Source organism: Malus domestica, chromosome 01, assembly GCF_042453785.1.
Source record: "Malus domestica chromosome 01, GDT2T_hap1".
NCBI classification, from domain to species: Eukaryota; Viridiplantae; Streptophyta; class Magnoliopsida; order Rosales; family Rosaceae; genus Malus; species Malus domestica.
Window position 1 is genome coordinate 22,653,053 of NC_091661.1, and position 19,346 is coordinate 22,672,398.

At 40.2% G+C, this 19,346-nt stretch overlaps 2 protein-coding genes and 1 long non-coding RNA gene across 3 annotated transcripts; all 3 read right to left on the minus strand.

Moving 5' to 3' along the window:
• Positions 1-2,406: 2,406 nt before the first annotated feature.
• Positions 2,407-4,539, minus strand: LOC139197483 (uncharacterized). The gene is made up of 3 exons (XR_011582925.1): positions 4,360-4,539; positions 4,212-4,250; positions 2,407-2,897 (listed from the first exon to the last, which is right to left on the minus strand). It is a non-coding gene; the product is annotated as an uncharacterized lncRNA (long non-coding RNA).
• Positions 4,540-4,797: 258 nt separating this feature from the next.
• LOC103406270 (nuclear transcription factor Y subunit B-3-like) lies at positions 4,798-5,877 on the minus strand. Its single transcript, XM_008345273.4, has 3 exons — positions 5,449-5,877; positions 5,075-5,332; positions 4,798-4,958 (listed from the first exon to the last, which is right to left on the minus strand). Exons 2-3 carry the CDS (start codon positions 5,314-5,316, stop codon positions 4,814-4,816), a joined length of 387 nt encoding a protein of 128 aa, XP_008343495.3. The 5' UTR covers positions 5,317-5,332; positions 5,449-5,877; the 3' UTR covers positions 4,798-4,813.
• Positions 5,878-7,308: 1,431 nt separating this feature from the next.
• LOC103432563 (uncharacterized) lies at positions 7,309-18,955 on the minus strand. Its single transcript, XM_008370760.4, has 7 exons — positions 17,970-18,955; positions 9,536-9,653; positions 9,294-9,394; positions 8,697-8,782; positions 7,990-8,099; positions 7,861-7,893; positions 7,309-7,697 (listed from the first exon to the last, which is right to left on the minus strand). Exons 1-7 carry the CDS (start codon positions 18,509-18,511, stop codon positions 7,644-7,646), a joined length of 1,044 nt encoding a protein of 347 aa, XP_008368982.2. The 5' UTR covers positions 18,512-18,955; the 3' UTR covers positions 7,309-7,643.
• Between the last annotated feature and the right edge of the window lie 391 nt (positions 18,956-19,346).

Here is a 19,346-nt window from a genome sequence, read left to right on the forward strand (position 1 = left end):
TCTCTCAATAACACTACTACAGGAATGATAATTCTCATCATCAAGGAATTGGCCAAATTAATTTAAATTTCTTGCGGGTAACCGTGAAATTGACAGAAATGCTTTGACAGAAATGTCTTCTAAACAATTTTTGTAACCCAATAATACTTAACAAATTTTATATTTACCTTCATTGGTAACAGTTAAAAATATCGTTCGTAAACTATTATTTCAATTATTGGAATGGTATAAGGATTTAAAAAATTAAAATATGGAAATGTATGATGAATGTACCTATAACGGTGTTTAATTGTCCAAACAAATAAATTATGACAATTTTTTTTTAATTTTCAAGTTGTTAAAAAACATGTAGACAGGTGAAAAAAGGGTAATGGTAAAAAAAAAGAAGATAAATGGGTTAAAAAGGATAAATGGGTAAACGGGTATTAAACAGTTACGCTTAAATGAGTATGCGGTTATGGGTATGGTTAACCGTTTATAAACGGTTATGGGTATGTGTATAACCGTTTAGGCAATTACCCAACGGGTAAACGGTTATGCGGGTATAAGCATAAATGGTTATGGGTAAATTAACTGCGGTTACCCGCCCGCATAACCATTGCCCATCCTAATTGCAGGATGTTTATATAGAATCTTTTATTTTTATTTTTATATTTGTTATAAATATAGAAAATTAATTTTTCCTTTGAATGGTATGTATAATGAATGGTTGAGAATTGAGATTAAATATAAAAAAATTCAAATAATTGTAAATAAAAAAAATAAAAAAAACAGATTCGTAGTGTTGAAGTCACACTCATTTTTCCTCTCTATTTTTATGTATGAAAATGAAGCATATAATTTGACGGTGAGTTTGGCATGAGCAATCCAGAAGTTTGCCGCACTAAATTTGAAGGTCCTTTTGTCTTGGTTTTTCTTGCCTCACCAAAATGCATGGGGAATATTCTCCTGTCATATATACAAGACCTTATTATATTCTTTGAGAGAAATAATTTGAAAATAACTCGTATTAAAAACTCACTAACATGGTATATCATATTGTTCGATAAGAGGACAGTACGAATTGTGATAGTGGTGGGTGATACATTGAGAGACAAACGATACTCACGTCGTGGGGAGGAACACACCCAATTTGTTCTCATACACAAATAAAAGAGACCATATCGATATGATAAAAACTTTAAGGGAATGGACCTTCATTTTTTTTATTATAAAAATAGAAATTAGTTGTAGGATTCACACCATATCTAACTTTAACAATCCGAAATGTCTATTATTTAAGTTGCATCTCATATATCATATTTGCAAAATATTAGCCAAATAAGAAATGTTTAAGACATCTAATTGGATTCAAAGAAATTAACGAATATTTTTTTATATAAGAAACAATGAAATTTTATCTTGATAATTAAATAGGCAAATGATTTTGGATTTAATTGAATTTTTACAAAGATGATATATGAATCGAGACTTACAAAATAGACGATCGAATTGTTGAAATTCAATGCGAAATGAGCTCTACACCTAATCCCCATTTTTTGAAAAAATAAAAATCCATTTACATAAAGAACCTGTCAATATGATTATGATGTGTCCATTACTCTCTCTCTCTCTCTCTCTCTCTCTCTCCCTCCCTCTCTCTCCCTCTCTTATCTATTATCACAGCTCACGTGCGCGCAACGTGACGCCTGCTCCTTCAAAAATCCGAACATTGGTGGTGACAAGGATCACGTGATGTCACGTGCGCCTGTTAATAACGAAAGAGTACTTGGACAAGGACAGGATGAGGACTGGCGGTCGGTGATTGTTTTTGTGTGCGACTCACCGGTGGTTTTCTGCATGTCCTACTCATCCATCACTGTTTCTTTCTTGTTTGGTTCATGTCTCGACATTTTCACAACGTTTTGGGTAACTGGAGTTCCTAGTCCGACAACTCATAAGTTAAGCACGTCGAAGCACGTTCAACGTGCTTAATCAACAAGGTTTAGGTCCGACCACGTCTCACAAACTCTAGGGTTCTAGGACTTCAAGTCACAGCAACAAAATAACAAACGTCGGAGGTTTATTAGTTTAACTCTCGACTCTTACTCTAAAAATCACAGTTTGAAACATACACGGAGAAAATTTGATGCTTGAAACATACACAGAAAAATTATGCGCACGAACTCAAACTCAAATCTTCGAATGATTTTTGAGCCTCATCATACAACACCAATTCAAGCTATTTACTTTGTTGCTATAACACTGGCAACGGTGCACGTTTGGCTTGTGACACAACAAAAATACAGCCATCGAACGGGATAGCATCCCGAATAAAACACAACACACAGGGCAAAATCCATGCCCCAAATCCCCAAGGACAATTACTTGCTATAGCTAGACAGCAAAGTGAGATAACCAAACTCGTTATATGAAAATCTTCATATATTTCAACCTTTTTTTTTCTTTAAATGGGGTTCTAAGAATAGCATCCGATTAAAACAGCATTTCTTAACACGGTCAGGCAACTAAACTAGACACAGAGCCAAAGAAAACTTTACACAAACCCAGCTAATGGGAGCATCTGCGAAATACAAATCAACCCTACCCCAACCAAAACAGAGACCCCAGAAACATAGTTGTCATTCACATAAATGATACTATCAGTATTGAAAATTAACAACTTTACCACCTTCGAATTCTTAAAAATGATATAAGACGAAATTAAAACCTTCTACTCGTTGCTTTGCATGGAATGAACAACGAGATGCTGTGCCTGGATTGCAAGATATCGAGGAACACATCATCAAGATCAATTGCACATTGACCACAATCCATGTCCTCTCTTCTTCCTCATATCACTCGCAAAAGCATCAACTTCCATTACCCATATTGTTCAATGGCACATAATAATCCTCCTACAATTGAGCAGAAAAAAAAAATTATAAGGCAAGTGGATTCATTCAGTGAACTGAAAGAACCATACAAACCAATAAGAAATAATATCCTTTCCAAAAAGCAAAAAAATAATGTAACAAATTGAGCGTCACAGCATGTTTTGACAAATGCAAGATATTATAAGGTGAGAGATCCTGTTCTCAAAGCAGACACTAATGCAATGCAATAAAAGTATGTGACACTTCAGTAACACTTGGTATTAATGGGTACACTAGACACCTTCACCCGCAAACAGGTTCTTAAGGAATGTGAAAACCCGTCACCAGTGAATCTGTTTTTATGAAACATGGATATCCACTACTTTCAGTGATAGTGCAAAAAATATACTCTATTAAATGTGCCTTGGTTCCCTATTTAATAAAAAGCTTTGGAATTACCATTAGGAAAAATAAAAGTAATCTAAAAGAGTAAAGATTTTTATAAGTGATAAAATGTTTCTCTTAAAAGACTATTCTAAACAGTCTATTAATGTGACAGGCAAGTTTTCTCGAGATGACTAAGATGCTGCATCTTATTAGAATCCCCAAGACAATTCTAAAGCCTATAGTTGGTAAAAATCAAGCTATATTTTTCCAAACTTCAAACAGACTTCATTGAACTGCCTTCAGATTTATGGTGAAATGTTGACAACTACCAAACCAGCCAATAGATAGTACAGGCAAAGCTATAATTTCTCAACTTCAGAAAGTTTCATTGGAAGATGTAAATCCTATAAAAAAAACCTTCACAGGCATCAAAGAATAAAAGGCAGTTGATTTTTCAAGCAGCAAGTTCTTCACCAACCATAACTATCGATGTACACATACTGAAATTTTGTTATACACTATTCACTCGAATTTATGTGTCCCAGAATCACTACATCTTCACCTAGATAGAAAAAAACACACAATCCCGTATGGTCTTTGTCATAAGAAGCTACTGGTGGCTTTAATGGACAACATGGACCGAAAGCATTTACATAAAACCAGTGCAACTCTAGTCCAAATGTTTAGCAAGCACATATCATATGCTCAAAACAAGACTAATGTGAAAACATGTCAGTTGTAAATTTTGGTTAAGATTCTGTCATTCTAAACTTTTCGAAGGGGCAACCTAAAAGTTGAACAAAGTCGTTCATATGTCAATTACAGAGATTCCCATTCTAGAGTAATTCTAATTAGCTTGTTTCTGAAAAAGATCAAATGTATATGAGGCTGAAAGCACACAATGTGTGTGTATATATGTCATGTATTTGTCCATGCGAAAATAGAAGGAAGATAGATAAAGATAGTTACTTGAGGGTTGCCATAATTCAATGCTCCCTGATGAACAAACTGCCAATATTTATTCACCACCCAACAAAAAGAGAATTGAGTTAGGTCACAATTCCAAGTTCAAAACTTTACACAGAATAAAATTTTAATCGGCTTTATAAAATCAGACCTGTGCACTTGGGCCAGGCATTGCTGGAACAGCATTCCCTTTCGAAGAACCATCTCCACCCCTAGCAGACCCCTTTGCATCACCCTGTTCAAAGTTTTCCGGTCAAGTTATTTCTAATGCTCCAAAAGTGATACAAACTAATAAACTAAACAATTCAAACGTAGTTCAAACTTCAATCGAACATAAAACTAGATTTAACACTGAAGAATGTTTAGTTACCTCTGTCTGTGACAATCCAATGATCCCAACCAATCAAACCAAAGGGGAAAAACAAAGAAGAAGAAAAGGAAGTGTTAGATTGAACTGATAAGAAAACACCATTGCATAAATTAAAAATAGGAAGAAAAAAAAAAACCCAGAAACTGCTACAACCAAACTGCAAATTTCCATTTGAAAAATGCTAAAATGTAAAGTGAATTAAAGTAAAAGAAAAAGGAGAAATAAAAGGCAAAAGTTAAAGAATAATTACCTCCCTGTACCTAGCCAAGTAAATCCTGAGGGGCTCGATATAGTCCTCAAACCCTAACGTGGCCATCGCCCACAACAAATCGTCGCCGTTGATGGTCTTCCGCTTCTCCTTCTGGCACTTATCGCTGGCCCTAAACACCCAAAAAAACCCCAATTCAAAATCAACACAGAAAATTCCGATTGAAAAGCAAAGTAAATAACAGTAGAGAGAGAAAGAAAGATAAAGAGAGAGAAGGGTGAAAATTACTCGCTGGTGACGAAGCTAATGAATTCGGAGACGCATTCCTGGACGGTGTCCTTGGCGTCCTTGGCGATCTTGCCGTTGGTCGGCAGAGCCTTCTTCATGATGCGACTGATGTTGGCGATTGGCAAATATCTATCCTGCTCCCTGACGCCGCTACCGCCTCCTCCTCCTCCTCCTCCCTGGGGGCTCTGCTCGCCGCCGCTCTCATGGCTCCCGCCCGCCGGACTCGTCGGTGCCTCCGCCATTACTCACAACGATTCACTGCATTTCACCAAACAATTCAATAACAAAATCGGAAATTGGAATCGGAGCCCTAGGCCGGCCCGTTAGGTTTAGGTCTGCCGCCATTAGAGCAGAAAGAGGGAAGCTTTTCGTACCTGTATACGTAGAGAGACAGAGGGGAAGGTGAAAGTGTTTGTATTTGGCGCGCGTTGGAGAGGGAAGCGATCTGACGATGGAGAAAGCGAAGGAGGAAGGTTTTTGGCTTGATGCTTACTACCATTTATCAACACCGTTCGTTCTGGTTTCCGTCGGTTATTTTTTTTTTCGCTCAGATTTTTTTACAGGGTTAAAGGGCCGAGTTATGGGCTTCGTACGACACACTATTGGCCTCAAAAAAGCTCTTTGTGAGCGTTTTACAAGTCCAAATCTTAGCCACTCAGTTGTACGGTATTGTGGTATTTTTTTTTTTTAGAAGTGAGAAGTTTTAGATTTAAATCTCGTGAATGGAGAATTTGATATCAAATTAGGCTGCCTATTGTGTGGCTTAGCCAAACTCCTCATCTCCCCTAATGTAAAAAATGCCTATTGTGTTTTCTAAATCTTCAATTCAATTTTGATACGAAGTTAGCAAGTCAAAGTTAATTTTTTTTTTAACTCTTGACATGACTAGTTATATGATTCATAAAACGTTGTGTTCGTGTTAAATATGGATAATTTGAGTTTTTGATACGACAAACGCGTTTAACTAATGATATACAAAAAGATTGATTAATTTTCACATTTATAAATGTTATGGGTTTATTATGCCCTTTTTAAAATTAGGATGAAGTGAATTTATACTTTGCGTTAAATACGTAACATAAACTTGTTTTTTCTAAGAAATAACGGAAATCTAAAATAATAGAAACATGATACGATAGAACTTTAATTTTAAAGTCTGAACGTATTATGATATGATTTGACGCGACACAACATAACTTTTAAAATTTATTATTATTTTTAGTACTACTTTTCGATTTGATGACCATCTGACAGGGTGTTATTAACATATAAAGCACTACATAATTTATAGTGGGTCTCAAGGTTAGGTGAAGCTGGTCTATGCTAATATTGTCACCCCAATCCATTCAAATTTATAAGCAGCTAGGTTTATTAATATGAGCTATGTACGCAACACTAGGATAAATTTTATTGTGTACGAATACGGGATTCGGCTACAATACTATGACCAACTTACCGTTGAGATTATAATTGTAGTCAATATCAAAATTATGAAATGTCATTGCAACGAGGATGCAATAGTCGTTCTTTTTTTTATTTTATTAATTTTAAACGCATGAAATCATCCAACACAAAAACAATGCATGCGGAGCTAATTTGGTTATAACAGTGTGCACCTCCTCCGGCACCAAAGCGGTCAATTGAACTCGAGATTCTGATGCTTTTCTTATCCCTTAACCAATCTTATCACTCTATATTCTCGTAAACCAAAATCCAATCCACGATTATGGAGGAAAGATACGAAGGTCCACATCAACAACAACAAAGGAAGAGATGGAAAACAAAATTAGACATGTTTTAGACCATAAGTAATTAATTAGCTACTTAATTAGGGAAAGATTAGAAGATGCTTGTTCGGCTGGCACACAGCAGCCCATGTTATATTGTTATCCCAACTCAGAAAAAGCAAAGACATTGGACAATAATGCATTTAAGCTTTTGCATTTTTATGGTTCACACATAGCTTTAGCTGCAACTGTGCAAAAGATGAAGCAAAAGTTGGTCCCCAACAATTAAGGGTGCCACTCAGCTGAATTCCTGCTAAGATCGGCTATTCCGGTGGTTACATAGACAGGTTCCGGTCTTTTGATGAGACCGTACGTGAAAAGTTACTGGGTTCTGTTTGGTTTCCGGGATTCTCATATACGACAACCGATGTTGCTCCTGCCTAGTTTGGAATGGGTACACTGGAAGTATGAGACCTGTCTACCAAACCATGAGTAGCAGCAGTAATATGCAAAACAATGTCTAAAATATAAGTATATCGAATGTCTTCAAACTTATTGCCAACTACATCGAGCGCAAAGAGATCAAACTAATTTGTATCTGTGATAGAGGCTTGATACTATATAGCTATGTTCTAGGAGGGTTTACATTCTAAACAAAGTAGATCCGTTACATTATGTTCCTTGGTTCGCTTGAACTGGACTAAAAGAACCATAGAAAGCTTACTTGACAAACGACGTAAATTCAAGCTTGTTATCACCCGTTCCAGCATTGAAGGGAGGGACAAGACGATAAACTCATGGAGACGTACAAGTACCATGCAAGAAGAAGATCTATCCTCCTTTTATAAGTAACTGACGGAGTACCCTTCTAAAACTGCCTTTTCCATGACCTCTTTCTGCTCGGAAAAAAAAAAAAAAAAAAAAGAAAGTTATCAGAATCATGAGGAATGATGTTAAAGCAGTTCACTTTACACAGGGAATTGACTACTTTATTCTTATTTCATTGTGGGTGGAACAAGTTGACATTTTGTGCAAGAGAAGAAGAATATCTAGATTTACCTGGATTATTGTCGTGATCATCCCAGGGCCGTCCTAGTTATATTAAAAATAATACATAGTGATTAAAAAGCAGAGAATATATGATAAGTAAAGAACAGTTGCACATCTTGAAACTTTAGATGCACACACCTCAAAATGCTTGTCTATCCATGTGATGTCCTCCAAAGAATTAGAATCCAGTGATTCCCATGAACTTGGAAAACTAATTGTCTTCGCGTGCTGCAGAAGTCTCAAGCTGCCTGCAATATTAATCATACAAAATATTCTAATATATAGTGCAGTGTTGCCTCAAATCAAATCCCTTGGAACAGTTAGCTTTCACAGAGCATTTGATAATCAGAATGGGAATGCATGATGCATCAAACTAGTGAAAAAACTATCGACCCGTAAATTCTAATCTAATAAACTAATAAGCTAATGTTGTTTCATGTTCTGACAAACAAATGGTCACTCGTTTTCATAATAAAAAATCAAATGGCATACAACTTTCTATGTAACAGTACCACAATTATGCCTGATATATCATATAAAAACAGTGATATATGTAGAATTTAATCCTTTCATTACACAATTAGCAGATACAATATTGAAACTCAGAAGTGGATGGAAAACACAAATAATTAGACTTGAAAATGTCCCCAAAAGGTTTGCAGAATCGCAACTGAACTAAAATTCTCATTTATATTGCTTGCTGGTCAAAGCCCTTTGGTATCAGTCCTAAATCCCCACAACAAGTGTCGACGGGCCTTAAATTTACTGATCTCCAAGGCAACGATATTTTGTTGAATAGTTAACAAATAGCATGGCACTGATAAAAGAGAGAAGTAAAGGCTTACTTGTAATGAATGCCTCTGCCCAAAATTCTCTCTCTGACCACAATGGTGCAACTTCTCTCAAGGGAATTCCCTTGCTTAAGCAGACTCTACATAAATTACCAGAAGAAAAACCAACATAACAGATCTCAATATGCGCACTTTATCAATTTCGATATACCTATCAAATTGGAAATCCATTAATCAAAAGTAGACGGAGTGCACGATCCTAGTCCAGAATTGCCAATTTAATACTGCCTCCAGGTCACTCGTTAGTGTTCACTTACATTATGGGGAAAACATTACAGACTTGCAATAGTTCAACTTTTAACCATCCACCAGAGTTATAATAGATTTGATTTCAAGCATACAACTAAATTCGTGGACACCAAAGAAGTCTAATAGGACTTCCTGTTTTAAATCATAATTTGTTTGGCCAACAGAGAAGAACAAAAGACTACCATGCATAAATAAACAATCAGATGTCAGCTACCATACTCTGGTGGCAACGTAATGAAAAATCCAAATGTTTTCTATTTCTTTTTCTTTTCTGTTGCAATGGCGCTGATAACACTATCTGTATAGTAAATACATTTGAAAAAATAGTAGGAGGGAACATACTCAATGACCAGTTGCCGAATAATTCCTGGAAGGACACCACTAAGAGGGGCTGTCTGTACTTCAAAACAGTGCATACTTTCGGCTTTAGCTTCACTGATATCCTGAGAACAGTTTCATTGTTTTTCCAATTATGCAACTATCTATAACTGGAGCTTATTGATAACAGTAGCAAGACATAATACTTAGTTACACACGAATTTTCCTAATGTGGTTCGAAATTACAAAGTCTTATAGCCTCTAACCTTCCGGCGGACAACGAACAAGTTAGACACGGTGCCCTCAAGAATCCGATCACCATCATTGGACAACAAGAGCTCCGTCCCCTTCGGCGGCCTCAACCTCTCCAAAGACTTCCTCATCCTGCACATTATGCCAACCCAACAGTCAAACAGCTCAAAATACTTGAAACCCAAGTAACAAAACAATAAAAGTTCTCAAAATACTTGAAATCCAAGTAACAAAACAATCAAAATGCTCCAAATACTTAAAAACCAAGAAACAAAACAATCAAACTGCTCAAGAACATTTAAGCTACCCAACAATCAACAACAACAACAACAACAACAAAGCCTTTTCCCACTAAGTGGGGTCGGCTATATGAATCCTAGAACGCCATTGCGCTCGGTTTTGTGTCATGTCCTCCGTTAGATCCAAGTAATCAAGTCTTTTCTTAGGGTCTCTTCCAAAGTTTTCCTAGGTCTTCCTCTACCCCTTCGGCCCTGAACTTCTGTCCCGTAGTCACATTTTCGAACCGGAACGTCAGTAGGCCTTCTTTGCACATGTCCAAACCACCGGAACCGATTTTCTCTCATATTTCCTTCAATTTTGGCTACTCCTACTTTACCTTGGATATCCTCATTCCCAATCTTATCCTTTCTCGTGTGCCCATACATCCCACGAAGCATCCTCATCTCCGCTACACCCATTTTGTGTACGTGTTGATGCTTCACCGCCCAACATTCTGTGCCATACAACATCGTTGGCCTTATTGCCGTCCTATAAAATTTTCCCTTGAGCTTCAGTGGCCTACGACGATCACACAACACGCCGGATACACTCTTACACTTCATCCATCCAGCTTGTATTCTATGGTTGAGATCTCCATCTAATTCTCCGTTCTCTTGCAAGATAGATCCTAGGTAACGAAAACGATCACTTTTTGTGATCTTCGCTAGATTGCTCCGGTCATTAGTGTTGATAAGTATATAAATGGATAGAGATAGGAAAGCAAACACAAGATGTACGTGATTCACCCAGATTGGCTACGTCCACGGAATAGAGGAGTTCTCAGTAATTGTGAAGGGTTTACACAAGTACATAGGTTCAAGCTCTCCTTTAGGGAGTACAAGTGAATGATTTAGTACAAATGACATTAGGAAATATTGTGGGAGAATGATCTCGTAACCACGAAACTTCTAAGTCCCGGAGTGTGGTATCGGCTTGACTTTCCTTATCTATCTCATAGGTAGATGTGGAATCTTCTCTGGAAGTACTCTTCCTCCATCCAGGGGTGGTATCTGTAACTGGTGGAGATGCACAAGGTAATGTATCAATGTCACTTGAAGCTTACTTGTAGTTTCAGGCTTGGTCAAGCGCGATACAAACCATGTAGTAGGAGTCCCCCAAGTCGCCGAGCTAGGGGATCTGCTGAAAGAGGTAACAGACAAGGTAAGCAATCAGAGCTCCGGCTGATTGTTCACATTCTCCCTATCTTGCAGGCAGCATGAAGGATAAAGAGAAGAAAAATGAGAAGAGATGATATGGGATACTTTTGCTTTTGAAGAAGTAACTTTTCACAGGCTTATTCTTGAACTGGGCTGGAGGGTTTTCTGGTTTCCTCCAAAGTATAAGGCCGACTGAAGAATTTGAGGGTCAAAACAAGTCCATCAAATCTAGAGTACGTTCGACCCTGCTGATATGGGATACTTTTGCTTTTGACAGAGTAGTGGATGTATCGGCACGTGTGCTGTTACGCTTGTCTCCACATGCTTCCTTGTATCCTTCTCACTTGCCCTATCCTCAGGCAGATGCGGTATCTTCCTTGGAAGCATAAGATGTTGAAGATGAGTACTCGAGAGCAATGCCAGGGTAAGGGGTTCCAGGCAGTCAGTTCCTGGCTGGAAGCTTGATTCCAAGTGCTGACTGATTGCTCTCTTTCTCCTTGTCTTGCAGGTAAGAACAAGGCCAAAGGAAAAGACAGGGAAAAAGCATGATATGGGATACTCTTGCTTTTAACCCTGATGATATGAGATATTCTTGCTCTAGTATAGCTTGTTTACAGAGGTATTATCGGGGGGAAAGAAAGCTGAATATTTCAAAAGGCTTCGTTGGGAGTGCCCTCTCAAATAAGAGGAAGGGTTGAGCATTTTTGCAGGTCTGCCTGTCCGTTGGGGATGGAGGTCGACATATATAGGAGTCTCCCTAACATCAAGTAATAATGCTATTCCTTTACCCTGCTTGGTCATAGCACGGTAGTGGGAGCTGCCAGCTTCACAAGTTTTAACTCTGTCAGAGCACTTTGAAAAAGTGGTCTGTGGTATCTGGAAAGCTGATGTTGCGTGTGAAGATTACAGACAAGCTTTATCCAAGGAGATACGGCTCTTGAAGTTGGGAAAGTGGTGCCTCTTCGGTTTTCGAACAAGCAATCCTGTCGGGGATCTGGCTCTCGAGATTCGGAGAACGATGCCTCTTCGATTTTTGAGAAAGCAATCATGCTGGGGGTCTGGCTCTCGAGATTCGGAGAGCGGTGTCTTCGATTTTTGAGAAAGTAATCATGTTGGGAGTTGGGAGTGTTTTCTCGAATATGAGTAAAGGTTGGGCATGTTTGCTAGTCTACCTTGCCACGAAGCACAGAGGTTGACACACAGGGACTTTCCAATTATCCAGCAGTGGTACTGTTCCTTTACCCTCTCTTCGATTTTTGAGAAAGTAATCATGTTAGGAGTCTGGCTCTCGAGATTCGGAGGGCGGTGCCTCTTCGATTTTGGAGCAAGCAATCTTGTTGGGGGTGTTTTCTCGAATGTGAGTAAAGATTGGGCATGTTTGCTAGTCTACCTTGCCACGAAGCACAGAGGATGACACACAGGGACTTTCAAATTATCCAGTAGTGGTACTGTTCCTTTACCCTCTCTTCGATTTTTGAGAAAGTAATCATGTTGGGAGTCTGGCTCTCGAGATTCGGAGGGCGATGCCTCTTCGATTTTGGGGCAAGCAATCTTGTTGGGAGTGTTTTCTCGAATGTGAGTAAAGGTTGGGCATGTTTGCTAGTCTACCTTGCCATGAAGCACAGAGGTTGACACACCGGGACTTTCCAATTATCCAGCAGTGGTACTGTTCCTTTACCCTTGTGGGTAATAATATGGTAGCTAGGCCGTCAAAATTTATGTGTCTAAACTTTGTTAGTGTTGTTTCTTTGCTATTCTTTTACCCTTCTTGGTCATAGCGATGTAGTGAGAGTTGCAAGCTTCACGTGTCTCGACTTTGTCAGAGAACTTTGGCAAAGTTATATGTGGTACCCATGAGCTACTGTTGCGTGTGGGAAGTGGGTGATTGAACAGTACGATTCATGTGCTTTCTACTTCGCCAGAAATCTTCGACAGAATGCCCATAATTTCCGCAAAGCTGAGTGTGCGTGTGACAGGTGCTGACAAGGCTGGAAAAGTAGTCTCAACTTTGTCAGAGAACTTTGGCAAAGTTATATGTGGTACCCATGAGCTACTGTTGCGTGTGGGAAGTGGGTGATTGAACAGTACGATTCATGTGCTTTCTACTTCGCCAGAAATCTTCGACAGAATGCCCATAATTTCCGCAAAGCTGAGTGTGCGTGTGACAGGTGCTGACAAGGCTGGAAAAGTAGGTGCCTCTTCGATTTCTGAGATCGACCCTCATGGTCTCTGATCAGCCCAGCTTTTGAGAAAGCAAACCTCTTCGATTTCTGAGATCGGCCCTCGTGGTCTCTGAGCAGCCCAGCTTTTGAGAAAGCAAACCTCTTCGATTTCTGAGATCGGCCCTCGTGGTCTCTGAGCAGCCCAGCTTTTGAGAAAGCAAACCTCTTCGATTTCTGAGATCGGCCTTCGTGGTCTTTGAGCAACCCAGCTTTTGAGAAAGCAAACGCCTCTTCGATTTCTGAGATCGACCCTCGTGGTCTCTGAGCAGCCCAGCTTTTGAGAAAGCAAACGCCTCTTCGATTTCTGAAGCTTCGTCGAGTGCAGATTTTTATAGAGGCTGACATTAAGTTCCAAAGCACACTTGAATATCCACCAGTAGAAGCTCCATTCTTGCACTTCTAAGATCTTGATTTGTCCGACCTCTTCTCTCTTCTACACCTTTGAAAATGTCTGGCCCCTCCGACCGTCGTTTTGACTTGAACCTTGTTAAAGAGGCAGCCCCGCCTTCTCCAGACAACATATGGCGCCCATCCTTCGTCTCCCCTACTGGTCCTCTTACCGTTGGGGATTCCGTGATGAAGAATGATATGACCGCTGCGGTAGTGGCCAGGAACCTTCTCACTCCCAAAGATAACAGACTACTTTCCAAACGGTCTGATGAGTTGGCTGTTAAGGATTCTCTGGCTCTTAGTGTTCAGTGTGCAGGTTCTGTGTCTAATATGGCCCAACGCCTATTTGCTCGAACCCGCCAAGTTGAATCATTGGCGGCTGAAGTGATGAGTCTCAAACAGGAGATTAGAGGGCTCAAGCATGAGAATAAACAGTTGCACCGGCTCGCACATGACTATGCTACAAACATGAAGAGGAAGCTTGACCAGATGAAGGAATCTGATGGTCAGGTTTTACTTGATCATCAGAGATTTGTGGGTTTGTTCCAAAGGCATTTATTGCCTTCGTCTTCTGGGGCTGTACCGCGTAATGAAGCTCCAAATGATCAACCTCTGATGCCTCCTCCTTCTAGGGTTCTGTCCAGTGCTGAGGCTCCGAATGATCCCCCTCCGGTGCCTTCTCTTTCTGGGGCTCTACCGACTGCCGAGACTTCTCCTAAGCAACCTTTGTGAAGGCTCCCTCTTGTTTGTTTATTTTGACTCAAGTATATGTACATATTTGTAATTTATCGGGGATATCAATAAATAAGCTTTCCTTCATGTCAACATATTGTGTTAAATCACCAAAGCCTTCTTCACTAAGTTCTTTGAATTTTCTTTTGTTGAAGCTTGTCTGTTGGAGCTTTGTGAGTGGAGCATGTAGGTTGAGGTAGTGTTCCCTTAATTTCCCGAGCGAGGACAACTTCTCGGTTGGAGACTTGGAAAATCCAAGTCACTGAGTGGGATCGGCTATATGAATCTTAGAACGCCATTGTGTTCTGTCCTGTGTCATGTCCTCCGTTAGATCCAAGTACTCTAAGTCTTTTCTTAGGGTCTCTCTCAAAGTTTTCCTGGGTCTTCCTCTACCCCTTCGACCCTGAACCTCTGTCCCATAGTCGCATCTTCTAATCGGAGCGTCAGTAGGCCTTCTTTGCACATGTCCAAACCACCGTAACCGATTTTCTCTTATCTTTCCTTCAATTTCGGCTACTCCTACTTTACCCCGGATATCCTCATTCCTAATCTTATCCTTTCTCGTGTGCCCACACATCCAACGAAGCATCCTCATCTCCGCTACACCCATTTTGTGTACGTGTTGATGCTTCACCGCCCAACATTCTGTGCCATACAGCATCGCCGGCCTTATTGCCGTCCTATAAAATTTTCCCTTGAGCTTCAGTGGCATACGGCGGTCACACAACACGCCGGATGCACTCTTCCACTTCATCCATCCAGCTTGTATTCTATGGTTGAGATCTCCATCTAATTGTCCGTTCTTTTGCAAGATAGATCCTAGGTAATGAAAACGGTCGCTCTTTGGTATTTCTTGATCTCCGATCCTCACCCCTAACTCGTTTTGGCCTCCATTTGCACTGAACTTGCACTCCATATATTCTGTCTTTGATCGGCTTAGGCGAAGACCTTTAGATTCCAACACTTCTCTCCAAAGGTTAAGCTTTGCATTTACCCCTTCTTGAGTTTCATCTATCAACACTATATCGTCTGCGAAAAGCATACACCAAGGAATATCATCTTGAATATGTCCTGTTAACTCATCCATTACCAACGCAAAAAGGTAAGGACTTAAGGATGAGCCTTGATGTAATCCTACAGTTATGGGAAAGCTTTCGGTTTGTCCTTCATGAGTTCTTACGGCAGTCTTTGCTCCTTCATACATATCCTGTATAGCTTGGATATATGCTACTCGTACTCCTTTCTTCTCTAAAATCCTCCAAAGAATGTCTCTTGGGACCCTATCATACGCTTTTTCCAAATCTATAAAGACCATGTGTAAATCCTTTTTCCCATCTCTATATCTTTCCATCAATCTTCATAAGAGATAAATTGCCTCCATGGTTGAGCGCCCTGGCATGAACCCGAATTGGTTGTCCGAAACCCGTGTCTCTTGCCTCAATCTATGCTCAATGACTCTCTCCCAGAGCTTCATTGTATGACTCATTAGCTTAATACCCCTATAGTTCATGCAATTTTGTACATCGCCCTTATTCTTGTAGATAGGCACCAAAGTGCTCGTTCGCCACTCATTTGGCATCTTCTTCGTTTTCAAAATCCTATTGAAAAGGTCAGTGAACCATGTTATACCCGTCTCTCCCAAAACTTTCCACACTTCGATTGGTATATCGTCTGGGCCTACTGCTTTTCTATGCTTCATCTTCTTCAAAGCTACAACCACTTCTTCCTTCCGGATTCTACGATAAAAAGAGTAGTTTCTACACTCTTCTGAGTTACTCAACTCCCCTAAAGAAGCACTCCTTTCATGTCCTTCATTGAAAAGATTATGAAAATAACCTTTCCATCTGTCTTTAACCGCGTTCTCTGTAGCAAGAACCTTTCCATCCTCATCCTTGATGCACCTCACTTGGTTTAGGTCCCTTGTCTTCTTTTCCCTTGCTCTAGCTAGTTTATAGATATCCAACTCTCCTTCTTTGGTATCTAGTCGTTTATACATATCGTCATAAGCCGCTAACTTAGCTTCTCTCACAGCTTTCTTCGCCTCTTGCTTCGCTTTTCTATACCTTTCACCATTTTCATCGGTCCTATCCTTGTATAAGGCTTTACAACATTCCTTCTTAGCCTTCACCTTTGTTTGTACCTCCTCATTCCACCACCACGATTCCTTTTGGTGTGGGGCAAAGCCCTTGGACTCTCCTAATACCTCTTTTGCTACTTTTCGGATACAACTAGCCATGGAATCCCACATTTGGTTAGCTTCCCCCTCTCTATCCCACACACACTGGGTGGTTATTTTCTCTTTGAAAATGGCTTGTTTTTCTTCTTTTAGATTCCACCATCTAGTCCTTGGGCACTTCCAAGTCTTGTTCTTTTTTCTCACTCTTTTGATATGTACATCCATCACCAACAAGCGATGTTGATTAGCCACGCTCTCTCCTGGTATAACTTTGCAATCCTTACAAGTTATACGATCCCTTTTCCTCATTAGAAGAAAATCTATTTGTGTTTTTGACGACCCACTCTTGTAGGTGATCACATGTTCTTCCCGCTTCTTAAAGAAGGTGTTGGCTAAGAAGAGATCATATGCCATTGCAAAATCCAAGATAGCTTCCCCATCCTCGTTTCTCTCCCCAAAACCATGGCCACCATGAAAACCTCCATAGTTGCATGTCTCCCTGCCCACGTGTCCATTTAAATCTCCTCCTATAAATAACTTCTCCGTCTGAGCAATTCCTTGCACCAAGTCTCCAAGGTCTTCCCAAAATTTCTCCTTCGAACTCGTATCCAACCCTACTTGAGGTGCGTACGCACTAATCACATTGATAAGTTCTTGTCCTATTACAATCTTGATTGCCATGATTCTATCTCCTACCCTCTTGACATCTACAACATCTTGTGTCAAGGTCTTGTCCACAATGATGCCAACACCGTTTCTCGTTCTATTTGTGCCCGAATACCATAGTTTAAACCCTGAGTTTTCTAGATCCTTTGCCTTACGCCCAACCCACTTAGTTTCTTGTAGGCACATAATATTTATCCTTCTCCTCACCATAACTTCTACTACTTCCATAGATTTTCCCGTCAAGGTTCCTATATTCCACGTTCCTAAACGCATTTTGCTCTCTTGAACTCTACCCTTCTGTCCTAGCTTCTTCACCCTTCCCCGTCTAATAGGATCAAAGTACTTCTTTTGTGTGTCCCGTGTAAAGTTGATAGGAGCATATGCTCCCAAACAACTTTGAGTGGAGTCGTTCGAAAAGAAGTTTCTATAGCCCCCTTGCTCATTTAACACTGCATCCGGGTGCCGATGGAGATACAGCGACCCTTGCTCACTTATCACTGTGCTCGGGCCACACAGCGCGCCACTTACGGGTGACGCCCTAGCTTTAGCGCGATTTCGTTCTGGATTCATTTTCATAAGGATTCGACGTGATCATGGAGTGCCGGCTGTCGACTACCTGACGCCCTCCCCCTCCTCCTTTATCCGGGCTTGGGACCGGCAATGTAAGATAAACTTACACGGCGGAGGTACACAGTACAAACGCAGGCACCAAATCAATCAAACTACTCAAAATATTGAAAACCCAAGAGAAAAAAACAATGAAACAGCTCAAAATACTTACAATCCAAGTAACAAAAACGAAGATTGAATCATTCACAACACTGACCTTACCCAATCCGAGTACTTTGCAGCAGCAAAATCTCTCCCGCGACCCACCACAGCCAAAAACGCACCGTTTTCTCTGATACCAAACACAGCAGGCACATAACTACCAATGTAGATACTCACATCAAAACCCTCATCCCCAACCCTCAATTTCTCCAAATTGCCACTGACCAACGCCGTAATCGACAGCTCCTCCCCCTCCCTCCTCTCCTCCATAGCAATCGGCAGCACTTGCTTCATCGAGCGGTTCACGAGCTCGCGAATCGTCGATCGGAGAGAGATGGAGTCGGACGACAGAGACGGCAGCGAAGGCGGCGTCGTTTTGCAGTGGGGTCCGAAGAGAAGTTGAGGATTCGAATTGAAGAGGATTGTCACAGAGTCCGCCAGTCTCCTCAGGTGCCTTTCCCAGAACAGCACGAACGACGCGTCGTTGTGAGTTCGGGACGTTGTGTACGCGCCTGGGTGGGTTTCGAGGAAGGCGGCGACCGGAGGAGTGGCGGCGGGTGGCGAAACAACGCCGTTGGTGAACAAGAAACGCGCCATTAATTTCTGAGCGAAGAGGCTGACTGGCGGCGACAATATACGAACGCAGAAAATGGCATGTCGATGCGAATAAAAGAATTGGGTCGTTTTTGTAATGAAAGTGGAACTGTTTACAACTGGCGGAACCGGTAGTTTTGCTAACCAGCCACAGTTTTCAGTTCATACAGATTTCTTGAAGCTGTTTGCGGCCTGGTTGCTTGCGAAATTGACAACCGATTGGATTTTCGAACTAAAAAAATCACAGAAGCATTTCAACCTCTTGGTTACCATCATCAATTGATTAGTTACGTTGCTTGTTTGCGAAACTGACAAATTTATTTCAGCTTTTTGACCACTATCATTTGATTATAGTTATGGACAATGATTTTCACATACCCTCTTTATTCTTGTACACACTCCAACTTATTTTGGTATATTGATTTGTTTAATTTTCAATTCAACAGTTAGAAATTCAGTGGTTTTTATTTATTTTTGTCATTTACAATTTGTATGGATGAACAATCATCTAATGAAGATAAAAAGAAATGAATGTTTCCAAGATGACATTATGAAGTTCGCCCAACAAATAATTAGCAACTTATACACTTTCTTATTAATTTATTAGCACTTAAGCACTGTGTACTGTATGTACTCCATATATATGTAGAACAGAGCATCTTGTATCATACACACTGTATATTTCAACTAAGGCCTAATCAGATAAATGGTCATCGTGGTCATAAGGTATTCGGAAGATAGCCAATGTAGTAAAAAAATTCGGATTTAAATCCCTGTGGTTTAAGTCTGTTAGGATTTATGCTCGAAATTAGAACTTCTGTCATTCTTCGTTAGTAGC